At 42.2% G+C, this 13,253-nt stretch overlaps 2 protein-coding genes across 3 annotated transcripts; one reads left to right on the top strand and one right to left on the bottom strand.

Moving 5' to 3' along the window:
- Positions 1–344: 344 nt before the first annotated feature.
- zic4 (zic family member 4) lies at positions 345–5,681 on the bottom strand. Of its 2 annotated transcripts, XM_027017793.2 has the most exons (3): positions 4,363–5,681; positions 3,637–4,254; positions 345–1,560 (listed from the first exon to the last, which is right to left on the bottom strand). In XM_027017793.2, the coding sequence occupies exons 1-3, from the start codon at positions 4,781–4,783 to the stop codon at positions 1,124–1,126; spliced, it is 1,476 nt and encodes a 491-aa protein (XP_026873594.1). In that variant the 5' UTR covers positions 4,784–5,681; the 3' UTR covers positions 345–1,123. The 2 variants fall into 2 exon arrangements, with proteins under 2 accessions (XP_026873594.1, XP_026873593.1); XM_027017792.2 differs by having other exon boundaries at positions 3,637–5,681.
- Positions 5,682–9,768: 4,087 nt separating this feature from the next.
- Positions 9,769–13,051, top strand: zic1 (zic family member 1 (odd-paired homolog, Drosophila)). The gene is made up of 3 exons (XM_027017795.2): positions 9,769–11,016; positions 11,476–11,639; positions 11,927–13,051. The coding sequence occupies exons 1-3, from the start codon at positions 10,050–10,052 to the stop codon at positions 12,122–12,124; spliced, it is 1,329 nt and encodes a 442-aa protein (XP_026873596.1). The 5' UTR covers positions 9,769–10,049; the 3' UTR covers positions 12,125–13,051.
- The last annotated feature ends 202 nt before the right edge of the window (positions 13,052–13,253 follow it).

Below are 13,253 nucleotides of genomic sequence, written 5' to 3'. Positions count from 1 at the left end.
TAAATAATTATTATTAGTAGGCCAGTAGTTATACTAATGATAGTTAAACCATTAGAAGCCCAAAGAAAAACATGTGCACTCTTGCATTTACTGCTAAACAAATTGTGCTGAACTACATCGAAGCTCGTGGGGGGGGGGGGGGTGCATGTGTTTATCTTTTTCTCTTTTTCTTACACGAGAAAAATAACTCAAGTGCTGAATACTATATATATATATATATATATATATATATATATATATATATATATATATATATATATATATATATATATATATATATATATATATAATTTTAGCATAAGTAAATGCCTTAAAATCACTTGGCATCTATAGTCTACTCGTTCTTATTTTTGCATATCATTATAACACAGTTTATTTAAAATACTGACAACTTACAAGGCATTGCGGTACACATTTTAAGGTCTCCTTTTATAATTCATATTTTCATAAAAATGAGTTATTGACTGGATTTACAAAAAAATCACAAAATGCTCACATTGATCAATGGCTAATATTAAATGAAGTGTCATATCAAATACAATAACAATGTTTCCATCAAAATGTCTCATCTGCAGAAATCACAAGAGGAATATGTCTACTTCTTATGAAATTCAAAATTGTTCAAATAATAGCATTTTTTTTTAGAAACAATAGTAGCAAACATTTAAAAATAGCTGAAATACTGAACCTTACAAAATTACTGTTAACACTTACACATTAAAACGTCATTTACAAAATTTACATTTTATATTGAAGCACTTTGGTTCAATAATACAAAAAGAAATCCAATACTGATTCAAAAATAAATTAAGAAGTCATTGAAGTAAAATCAGAATTTACAAAATAATACATCCACATGCGTACGATCAGTACACTATTTAAGAAAACGGACACTCGTGAAGATAGTTGATATTCAGCTACGTGGGACACAGGTTGGCTACCTCAGTCTGTGGTTTGGCTGTAACATTATCTGTCACTGTGCCAGTGCACTGTACCGCTAGGCCATTCAACACAGCCCCACGTGTCTGTCTTTCAGTCAGCCCGGGACGCTCGTCTGTCCAAAAGTAAGAAGCGAAGTAGCAAAGTAACTTTGCCAAGAGCCCGCGCTGGTACAACCTCGTGGTTAGAAAGTGTCCCCTCTTTCAGAATTCCTGTACGGTGGTCTCTCTGAAGGGTCAGGTGTGGATGAACCACTGGGTGGGGTCTGACTGCCACTGGCGCCCGAGCTGTGACAGACGTACCACTCGCTTAAATTGGCCGGCTGCGAGCCCGAGAGAGGTTCGGAGAGCGCGGAAGGAGCTGGCTCTCGACCCAAGTCCGACGACGGGGAGACTAGAGACGGAGTCGAGGATTCGTAACCCGAACTCGGAGGTGGGGATTTGCAGTGCACCTTCATGTGTTTTCTCAAAGAGCTGGGGTGCGTGTACGACTTGTCACAACCTCGCACTTTGCAGTTGTACGGCTTATCGCTGGTGTGCACGTGGGAATGTTTTTTCCGGTCACTGCTGTTTGCAAAACGTCTGTCACATCCGTCAAATTCGCATTTAAATGGCTTTTCGCCTACAACAAGAAAACAGATTGATTATGTCAATGTGAAGAAAAGCATATCGGTGTGCTATCATTACCACCGCTTCAGAAATTCTACAGAAAACTGAAATGTAAACTCTGTATTATAGGCTGAATACGAGATCATCATACCTAACCGTTAACAAATGAAATGTGAGAATGGACTCTCGTGTTATTGGCAGATCTTGTAGTACTTTATTCTCTTTATTTGACCCCCCCCCCCCCCCCCCCCCCCCCCCAACCCAGCTGGTTAATGTCACGTACATCATAGCGCAACAATAGTTTACGTTCTGTTTCACGTTACCGGGACACTGGCGTAATAAATACCGCCCAGGCCCGTGAGTACAGAGGCTTGCCCCGACGACTATGCGGTATGAATGCGTAAATTAATTACACTCAAATCACAGGACATTGATTTTCGCCGCACATGCGCGCGCGCCAGCCGTTCATGAGCATTTGTAATTGCTGCTGTCTAATTAAACCTGCCTGTTGAACAGCAATTTGACCTTCAGCTGTTGGGCCGAGGGAGCCAATCAAGGGTATTAGTGTAATACAAGCGAAAAAAAAAACAGGAAAGACGCCCTTGGGAAACTGTATCCATAACCAAAGATTCAAATTCCAGCACGTGGGAAAACGTCCGCACGTGCCACGAGAGGACGCGCACAGGAAATAAACCGAACACGTCGGCCTGGGACTTTAGAAGACGGTTCATAAGTACTGTTATCAGACAACTGTTCCCGCGTGTGTGTTTTGAAAAAAAAAAAGCCCGAGCAGGTACGAACTTGATGAGTGTGAATTGCTATTAAATCAGGGGTGCCAAACGCAAGCCGCGAGGCCTAGAAAGGACTTCCCATTAACCTGTTGCCATCTTGGAATGAGCCCTGTTGTTCGCAATTTAACAATCTACACTAAACAATCACGCGTGATTAGGACGGCGACTCCTCGGGAATATAGATCAAGCAGGAAGACTCGGGCCTTTGGCGCGATGCCTTCAGCGACTTGTTGCACATCCTGTTCACCAATGCCATAAACGTAATCTTTCACTAAACACTACTGATGTAATTAACTTGACAGTACCTACATTTCCCACACTCGTTGCATACGGTCTAGAAATAATATTAATGACGATTTTATTTCGGAATACGTATACAACAAATTTTGTAAACAAACTATTGATCTAGATAAAAATAGACAAAGGCGTGCCTATTTCAAGCTGTCTGGAAAATATTAGACAGGAATATATCGTTTTTAGGGGAAAAGAAGTAACAGACGGATTATTTGGTGCTAAACAACGACTAGCATTCCCATATTTTATAAATTGTTAACGATGAATTAGGAAAGTGTCTTATATCCAGTTAGTAACGAAAAACCCATATAATTATGCAAAGTCCATAAAGTAGCTTATGTGCGAAGGACAATACTAAAACTATAACTGTGAACACAAAACTTTGAGAGCGTCTTTTCCATTTTTAGCAACAGGCATAACTTGGCGGCATTCGTCTGAGTAGGCCCCACACTCCAGAATGTTTTGAACTAAAAACATGTCTCCACCAGAAGATATACAAACAACTGGGGGACTGGGTAAATATACCACAACTTCTAAGTTATCGATGAACATTCTGAAATAATGAAAACAGTGGAAGGGAAAAAAAGAATTACGATTTGAGCTCCCCTCTGTTTTGAACACAATAATTAAGTGGAACAAGTATAAATCTCTAGAAATAAATATAGCATATTATATGAAAATAGTTTTATGATTAGCAGTGCTGTTACAAGACTGATTACAAGACCATTCGGTAATTTACAGTTTGATCCCAGCAGATTCGGTTCTCTGGGGAAAACGCGTCAAATTGTCATCGAAGCTTAAGTAGATTCAATTAATTTAATGTCGGTTTTATTCTTGTGTTGCACTAGAGGAAATGTTAATTATTTCTTGAGATGATTTTCTCGATCAGCTGATCAGTAAACTGTCCACATTTAAGTATTTCGATGAATCAGAGTAGAGCGTTGCTGTGGTACGCTGAAATAAATTTGGCACTTGTTCACAGAAACGTGAATAAATTCACTAACCTGTGTGTGTCCTCTTGTGGATTTTCAGGTTTTCCGATCGGGCAAATACTTTTCCACAGCCGGGGAACGGGCACGGAAACGGTTTTTCCCCGGTGTGGACTCTGATATGATTTACAAGTTTATATTTGGCTTTGAACGGTTTTCCTTCTCGCGGACACTCTTCCCAAAAGCAGATATGATTCGCTTGCTCTGGTCCTCCGACGTGTTCTACGGTCACATGTGTCACTAGCTCGTGCATGGTGCTGTAAGTTTTGGAGCAAAGTTTCTTCGCGGAGTGCTCTGGCTCTTGCCACTTGCAAATGAGTTCTTGCTTGATCGGCTGCCTCATGTAACGGAAAAAGGCACCGGCTCCGTGGTGGTGCGCGCCGAGGCTCATGTTCAGATTAAGACCGCCGTAGGCGTGCAGAGGCGAAGCTGCAAACGGGTCTGCCCTGGAACTTGCTACTTGACTCAAGTGATCAGACCGAACGTACATTTCTCCAGGTATTCCTAACCTTATTTGTCCGTTCAAGGCTTGACCACCTGGTGCTCCGTTAGAGGGCTGTTCGTGGTGAAGTCCGGGGAAGAGGGTATGGGTCCCGGCGTCGGGGTGATGACCATAGTGTCCTGGATAGTTACCTGTTGTTGAGACAAACATTCCGTGGTGAGAGGTTGAACCAGAAGTCTGGTCGGTCAGCACTGGCATGGCTTGAGCTGTCAGATCTCGTCGAATGAGGAAATCCCTACCTGCGGATAACGCCTGGGCCGTGTGAGACATAGAGTACGGGACCGTTGCCGCCTGCACCGGGCCAAAAGCTCCCGTTTGACTGGAGACCACTTCACTGTGGCCTGCAATATGATGATTGTGGTGATGGCGGTGGGGATAATGATGGGCTGGGCTGATTTTGAGGGCCGCGGAGTGCCCCATGTGTTCTGGCCCGAATGGACTCGGCCCCAGGCGGGGTTCCGCAGTAATCTCCCCAGGGTGCGCGTGAGCCATTGAGTGTGGATGGCTGCTGAACCCCGGGAAGCCTGTCACGCTCTGAGGGGTATGGTGGCGATGATGGTGTGGCTGGTGCGCCCCTGCCAAGTCAACTAATCTCAGCGCCGTGTTCCGTTTGGAAAACGTAGGGTCCATCACGGGGCTTCCCAACGCATCCACGCTCATTACTCCTAATTTTAGAATAACTTGACAGCAGGCAAAATAATAATGATGATGACAAATATATTTTAATCGCTGTGAAAAATACAGAAAAAAAAAAAAACTTCCTAAAGTTTAGTTCCTATCTCTGTGCCTACATGGAATCCCATTCGGTTGAGAGGCAGCAGCAGGATGCTTTGATATACTGAATAGAGATTCATGGTAGGCGCTGCAGCCCGCGGAGCTGCACAATCATTCTGCGTTCTAATTGGTCAGAGCTCGGTGATTGACGTCACTTGTGACAGTTTCCAATGTGAAGAAAAATGTTTTAGTGACAGTAAGCAACCAGTGCGCCTGCGCGGAGCCTCAGGCAGCAGTTCACAGAGAGAGAGAGAGAAAAAAAAAAAGTTTTGTTTTTTTTTGATATGCAAAGATTATTGTACTTTTAACTGCAACGCGAGAGTTATATATAAGCAAATCGATCGTTGTCGTATTACTGTAATGATCTACCATGCAATGGGTTTCTGATTTTACGAGAGGTGCGTCTCTCGCATCTGACGGTTAAATGTTTAGAACCTCTCGTGTTTTCCTGTTGAGTGAGCGTAATCGATGGCGCACCAAACTCTCATCTGACATGCACAACAATGCTACACATTCCGCTTAATATGTTTCTAATGCGAGGGATATTTCTGCGTTACTGCCGGCACACTACGATGATAATGCGAAATGCATGCGAGAGCGTAAAGAAACGATTTTACGTTTTGAGCCAGGCTCCCACCCCTCTATTCCTCGAAGCGTTTCTTCCGCTTCGTCAGCGGAGCAGCGTCTCTGAAAAGGTTTAAAAAAAAAAAAAAAACAGTTGTGCCGCGGGGGAAAGGGTCCATAACCTGTTATTATGATCCAAGGTAATTTTGCACACTCGTATTGTCGGTCTCTGTCCACGAGTGGCGGCGGATCAGACGCACGGAAGGAGGCGCTTAATCAAGACACACAAGCTCGAGTGCGCAGCGTCAGCAAAGCGGGGAAGGCTTGCTAGAATAGTAGCCCAAGAGTTGAACTCTACCCAGTAAAGAGGTCTAAAGTATTACTTATTAGTTATTCCTTACCTATTATAGTGTAATATTACATCGCTGTCTATACAACTAATACATGCCTCCCAAAATACTTTCTATCTGCATACGCCATTCGGATGTTATCAATATGTATAGTTTGTGATAATATGATGTGTTCAGCCATTTCGAAACGAATCTCTAAGACAGGGGACAACATATTTTGCAAACTGCATGCGGTGTCCTCTGTAGATCTCTGTCCATAGTAATGTGGAACGGTATGGACCGTTATAGAGTTATAGATATAAAAAAATATAAGTAGTCCCATTTTTATTTGTTTTTAAACAATAAATCAAAAAAGTGTAGGGAAATCCAAACGACAAATAAAACTAATAAAATTAGCCGCAAACTATTTGTAATTAGCTCTGATACCCTTTAACAGTAGTTGTGTCGTAGCAGGCCTGCAAATAAAGTCTGTCGTATGCTTTCTTGCGGGAACTATGGAATGCAGACGCATACAATGTTGTAAACGAGAAAGATACATGGGGTGGAAGCACTGGGTGGAATTTCAGTAGGCCTGGACGTATATGATATACGTACCCTTGATCACACGCTTCCATTAATAAGGTACCATTAATAAGTTATCCTTTTGTGTATTGCATAAGCAAATATCTATGGGGGTTAGGTGTGGAAACCGAAAAGTGTGATTTTCAGTTTGAGGTGTAATTTTTGATTAGTCGCAATACAACACGTGCTTGCTTTTTTCAAAACTATCGACAATAAACGGTAAAGTACATAAGCAAAAAAAACCTACCCCTGTTAAGTAGTCCAGAATCGTTTCGGGGATGTCGTTTATGATGCTATATGATGTGGTAAAAATCCTGCATTAATTTAAAATATAGCGTCTGTAGTCTACCTGGAATGGCAATGATCTCAGTGTCTCAGTCAAATTTCTGCTCGTGGAATAGTCGATTACATTAATATGGTGTATGCCAAGTCTAACGTAATATTCTTACCTTCACCATCACTGGTTCGTTGTTGTATCTTAATCAGATCAACCAGAAACAAACAGGAATTGTTGTGTGAACTGACCCCAAAGGGGGTCAAACGGTTATCAATAGATTCGTGTCAAACATCAGACATACAATCTCCATAACTACTGGACGGATTTTTTAAAAGGCCAGAACGATCGCTCGAGGACTCGCTCATTCATTTCCCTGCAGGCGTGATGTTCTGATGCACCAAACCATAATGTCCTTTGACAGAATGTCACACTAGTATTACAGAGGCTTGTGGTGAGTGGTAACGAAACGTACGCCCGTGTCTGCACGAACGGCGCACAAAAGTCAACTGGCGGAAACTATGGACTCCATAGCGAATAGTTGCACAAGTTCTCTTGCTATTACTTTTAGTGTCAAGACGTGCATTTAGTGCACTTTATCAGGCAGTGCAATATTACTTAATTTAACGCCATGGCGTGGGATCACCTAAACACATAAGACACTGTGATTAAGCAACATTCAGCATTTTTAATGCACCTTGGTAGTGTAAAACAACAGGAATAAACTTGTTGTAAGTATATCAACATTTTACAAATAATCTAGGGTGCTGTGGTGGTTGTGAGAAACCTTTTGTTTGTTCACTTCACATCACGCAAAATTATTCTTAAAAATGAAAACAATATAAACATCACATTCTTTGACAAATATTTAGTTTCGTGCGCGCTATTTCACTTTAAGAATGTTTAATATAAACTTTAAGAACTGTTGCAAGTAACTGGAATTCTCCTGAGAACTGTTGTGGATTGATCTATCAGGGCCTTTGGTGACAACGCCAGACCAACCATGTCATAAATAAGTAAACATTGTGTGAACTATGACAGACAGTGAAGATGTTACCCGAACGGCCGCGCCTCAAAGCGCGGTATGCACTTGCAGCTGCGCACTCCTGGCAATGCTTGAATACAGAGCTAAATGTATATTCATGTCAAAGCTATTTTTATTGCCTTCCATGTCGAATAAAGCATGGTATGAATTAGAACATAATCAAAAGAGACTAAAAAGCGAAAAAACAAGAAGGCACTACTTCTGAAAGGACTTTGTTAGAAAGCGAGGGCGAAAATGCTGGCCATTTTTTTTTCTTAAAGTCCATCATCTAAAGGCCTGTAGTAGTAATAAAAATACACGAATGAACACAAAGTACATGCATAAACGTGAAAAAGCCCCAGATACCTTAAATGTACATAGAACAGAAGTCTACCTAAGCCATTACTGATCATTAAAGCATTACTGATAAGACTAACGGTCAGGTCGAATGGCGTTTAACCCCTCTGCTCCCGGCAGGAACTCAACTTGAGCGTATCGCTTTGTACGCCTCTCGTATCAAACTGAGCGTATTCTCGTTTTTATGTACTATTATTTTAGTTGAAAACATTAGAAGTAATTGTTTAAGTACATACAATTCCCTTCGCTTATTTTGTGTCTTTTTATTGCCCAGCAACCAGGACCCCCGGTCGTTCGCCTCGCGGTTACTGTTACTTTGACACACGTGCCTTTCTTACCGTTTTCCACCTGTTGAGAACTTCCTCCAGATTTCTTTTATAAAGATAAGTTCCTTCAGACAAAATGTTCAAGACCACAGGCCCACATCTCCTCGCTCTCTCTCTCTCTCTCTCTCTCTCTCTCTCTCTCTCTCTCTCTCTCTCTCCCTTTCTCTTTCTCTCTCTCTCTGGAATGAATTTGAAAATGTATGAACCAGAAGCCTGCAGTCCGGATTTTATTTTAATGGATCGTATGGCACGTCTGGGCCGCAGCTTTGAACTCCAGCCGCCGGAGTTTCCCGCAGAGAGCGCGGCAAATCCCACTTGATAACTTCGACAACCCACAACTTTTGTGCACGCAACAGAGATGCATTACGGCCGTGCTTACACACACATGCAGAAACAGACAGATACACACCAACACACACAGACACGCGCGCGCACGACTACTTAAAACAAAGATGACAAAAGACGAGTGGAGGGTTTGATATAGCATAGTATGGATAGACTTTATACTTTTATCTAGGCTGTACGCTGTGCGTACGTTCTTTTGTTTCTGCATTAATGTTCGGCTCCAACAGAGAGCAGAGACACAGGTGAAATAAAAAGCAAGACAGCATCCAAGTGTATAAGAATACACAACTGGATCCGTAGAAATACGCAGACCAGCTGTATAAATTGCAGCACATGAAGTGTTCTACGCACCCGCAGGAGCTTGCGCTCGTGTTCGCACTACACTACACATATTCTGTACACAATATTTTCCAGTTTTAACACTACTTAACGTAGTGCACGCACTCGAATCAACACGTACTTGACTCAGTATCATAAGTGGAAAGGTGAATTTTATTTTAAAATCTGCTTTTTGGGGGGGGGGGGGGGGTGAATTTAGAATTAGGCCTCTAAGGCCTTTTTGTACGCTTTTTTGTTTGTCTTTTGTTTTGTTCGTATTTTGATTTTCAGGGATGTTGTAAGTATAGGACGTTCGCTCATGCATTTACAGTATCATATCGCCAAGTCTCATAACAAATTTCAGGGTGTTTACTAATTGTAGGCGCTTGTTTGAGGAAGTACACGTTTTTAGCAACGTGCACGCCGACTGCTAACACATTAGACCTGCGGAAAAGTAGGCCAAACGCGAAAGTCTGCCTTTCAGACAAAAGGCTATTCGCCCATGCATTCACTAAACTCTGTTTTCTGAATTTCAGACTGAAATCACAGTCAGCAACCTCGCTTCAATACCATAGATTGATGCTGTAAACCGACCAATAGCACTGGCGCTGGGGACCGTCGGACTGTTATTTGGTAAGTGAGAGCGCCCTCTCCAATGATCGTCCAGGCATGGGGTCACGTGCTGCCCCCTCCTCCTTCCCCATTCATCAGGGGTGGACTGTGTTGTCTTTTCAATTCATTTATCTGCAGGAATGATTGCGACTATCAGTCTGGTGTTCACCGCCTGACTGAGGAGGTGAAAGTTGCGCCACAGGAAGATAAACCGCAAAAGACAATATTGCACATGATTTGCGTGTGCATCGGATGAGCTGGAGTGGGGAAATTCTTATCCACTGAAAAGTAAATAGAAATAGGGACCGGAGTTTGCGTAGCTCACTTAAGTCAGGGAAATACGTAGCGGAGACAGTTGTTAGGGTGTCTGTGTGTGATTTCCGATTCTTGCTCTCTCAGTCGCCTCCGCTGTAGACTGAAGATGCTCTTGGACGCAGGACCACAGTATCCGGCGATTGGAGTGACTACTTTCGGCTCCTCCAGACATCACTCAACAGGCGAAGTTACAGACAGAGAAGTGGCTTTGGGGATAAATCCGTTCGCCGACGGTATGGGCGCTTTTAAAATCAACCACAGTTCCCATGATCTTGGCTCCGGGCAAGCGGCGTTTTCCTCGCAGGCGCCCGGCTACGCGGCCGCAGCCTTGGGACACCACCATCACCCCACCCATGTCAGCTCCTACTCCACCGCAGCTTTCAACTCAACCCGGGACTTTCTCTTTCGGAATCGAGGCTTCGGAGACGCCACCAGCGCGCAACACAGTCTTTTCGCCTCGGCCGCTGGAAGTTTCGCGGCGCCGCACGGACACTCCGACGCTGCTGGGCACCTGCTTTTCCCGGGACTGCACGAGCAAGCGGCGACGCACGCGTCCTCGAACGTGGTGAACAGTCAGATGCGCTTGGGGTTTTCCGGGGACATGTACGGTAGGGCCGATCAGTACGGCCATGTTACAAGCCCCAGGTCGGAGCACTACGCCTCCACGCAGTTGCATGGCTATGGCCCCATGAACATGAACATGACTGCTCACCACGGGGCCGGGGCCTTTTTCCGTTACATGAGACAACCGATCAAACAAGAGCTCATCTGCAAGTGGATTGAACCGGAGCAACTAACTAACCCGAAAAAGTCATGCAACAAAACTTTCAGCACCATGCACGAGCTTGTGACCCATCTCACCGTAGAACACGTTGGAGGACCAGAGCAGTCGAATCATATCTGCTTTTGGGAAGAGTGTTCCCGGGAAGGAAAACCGTTTAAAGCCAAATATAAACTTGTAAATCATATCAGAGTCCACACCGGGGAAAAACCGTTTCCGTGCCCGTTCCCCGGCTGTGGAAAAGTATTTGCCCGATCGGAAAATCTGAAAATCCACAAACGAACACACACCGGTAAGATATAGGATCCATTTCTCGTTTTTTGTTCTGACTCGGTTAGGTAATCAAACTAGTCAATCAACAACAACATAAAATGCTCGTGTAATACTAGTGGGTGATCCATAATTCATTTTCTAGCACATTTTAGTAGGCACAATTTTAAATTAATTGCTTTCTGTTTTATCTTGCAGTTAATTAATGAATTATAGTTCAAAACATGTATTATCAACATTGGTTGCACTGTCTTAATATGGCATGGTATTGTTTTATTTAATGAACTGTAAAACAGTCATAGAAATATGACAGAATTATTTTCTTTCTACTTCTGACTACAGTTCTGACTACTTACATTTTTAACGCTTAAGTACTTATCAATAGAGACTACAGTGCAGTGTGAAATCTCCGAGCTTTACTTGGCCATGTTTCAACCCAGTTCTCTAGTTAAAATCCTTTTTTCCTCGCTTTTTGCTGTAGGTGAAAAACCATTTAAGTGTGAGTTTGAAGGCTGTGACAGACGGTTTGCTAACAGCAGTGACCGAAAGAAACACATGCACGTCCACACGTCAGATAAGCCATATCTGTGCAAAATGTGCGACAAATCTTACACACACCCAAGCTCCCTCCGGAAACACATGAAGGTATGTAACATTAAAATTATGCTCAATAATTCTATAATTATCGTAGCAACATTTCTTTTCTTTTAAAAAATGTGATTTTATTATGCATTTGTTTTGTAAAAAACAAACAAACAAAAAAAAAAACCTTGCCTTTCAAGCAAAGTGTTCGTTCGTATTTAAATTAAATAACACATTTGTTTTATGAATATCGAATAAAATCGAAAAAAATCCTTTAGCGTGTTATTGGAATAACAGTTTAGCCCACCGTAAGCAGGAACTTGACGCCCTTTGTTGCTTTTAAATCGCAGGTCCACGAGTCGTCCTCCCAGGGCTCCCAACCGTCCCCAGCAGCCAGTTCGGGTTACGAGTCTTCCACGCCCCCTACAATCGTCTCTCCATCCACAGAGAACCAGAGCAGCAGTTCCATATCGCCAGCCTCGTCCGCAGTGCATCACGCCAGCAGTCACAGCGCCCTGTCGTCAAATTTTAATGAATGGTACGTGTAAATATTTTCAAAAGACTGCAGAAATTAAGACTGCTTGGAAATCAGAGACTCAAAAGTCTGCCCGTTCGCAAGGACCTAAAGAGTGAGAGAAAGCCGAGGAACCTGACGTGTTTGATAGCCTAAATGGTTGTATAGCAGAGAGAACTGCATGGACGTGGTGTAAGGCCGACAACCAACTTAACTTTCCCCCAATATACACACATATATATTTTATTACTTTGTTTTTGATTTTTTAATTTCTTTTTTATTTTTATTCTTTTTTTAATTTTTTAATGAGCCTGCACACGGAGATCAATCGCATGCTACCAGCAGGTTAAAGCCCTGTTTTTGTACATAAAGATTTACCTAGTTTAAAATGTAATATTTTATTTTGTAAATAGTCATAATACAGTTTAAGGGAATTTGTGAAAATGTGGTCCCTAGATATATGGAAAATGAGATGGCTTTACGAATATTGCGATGATTAGTCTTGACTGAAAAGAATGTTATAGTTAATGTGTACCAAATGTGAATTACTCAGTATTATACCGTCTACACGTTTACCTAACCGACAATTAGTATTATTGTGCTTTTGTATCCAGTGCAGCATTTCGTCTGAAGTCCAGTCTGAGTAGCACAGTTGTTGTTATTTAATGTCATGTCGATAAATTGTGTAGTGAAAGCCTGAAACTCCGTGTCGATCTTGTTTATGTAAGTGATCAAATATAAAACTATCTGTCTATTACAATGCCAATTGCAGGAAATTATTAATTGTATATAGTCCAGTTTTCCATATTTATCGGCATGTAAAGGACCGGTAACTCATGTTAGAGATAGGTCTAAACGGTATTTATGGAGAAATTCGTTGGTAGGGTATGTAAAATTTAGTTTTCAAAATAATGTTTGGTTACATTTCGTACAATATTAAAGAATTAAACGTACAACAAAATGCCTTCAATATTTTGTTTCTCAAGCTGTTGTCTAAACGCGTGACTGAAATGGAAAATAAATAAATATCCTATTTTCAACTTAGAGCATCACGAGCTTCACGGAACAGATTATTTCTGACGTGCCCACGTTAATTTTAGAAACCCAGTTCACATGAATGTGAAGTCCGAACATACCCATTTAGGCTAATAATATCATAAATA

This window comes from Electrophorus electricus, chromosome 10 (assembly GCF_013358815.1).
Source record: "Electrophorus electricus isolate fEleEle1 chromosome 10, fEleEle1.pri, whole genome shotgun sequence".
Taxonomy (NCBI): domain Eukaryota; kingdom Metazoa; phylum Chordata; class Actinopteri; order Gymnotiformes; family Gymnotidae; genus Electrophorus; species Electrophorus electricus.
This window is presented reverse-complemented; position numbering and strand designations above follow the sequence as displayed.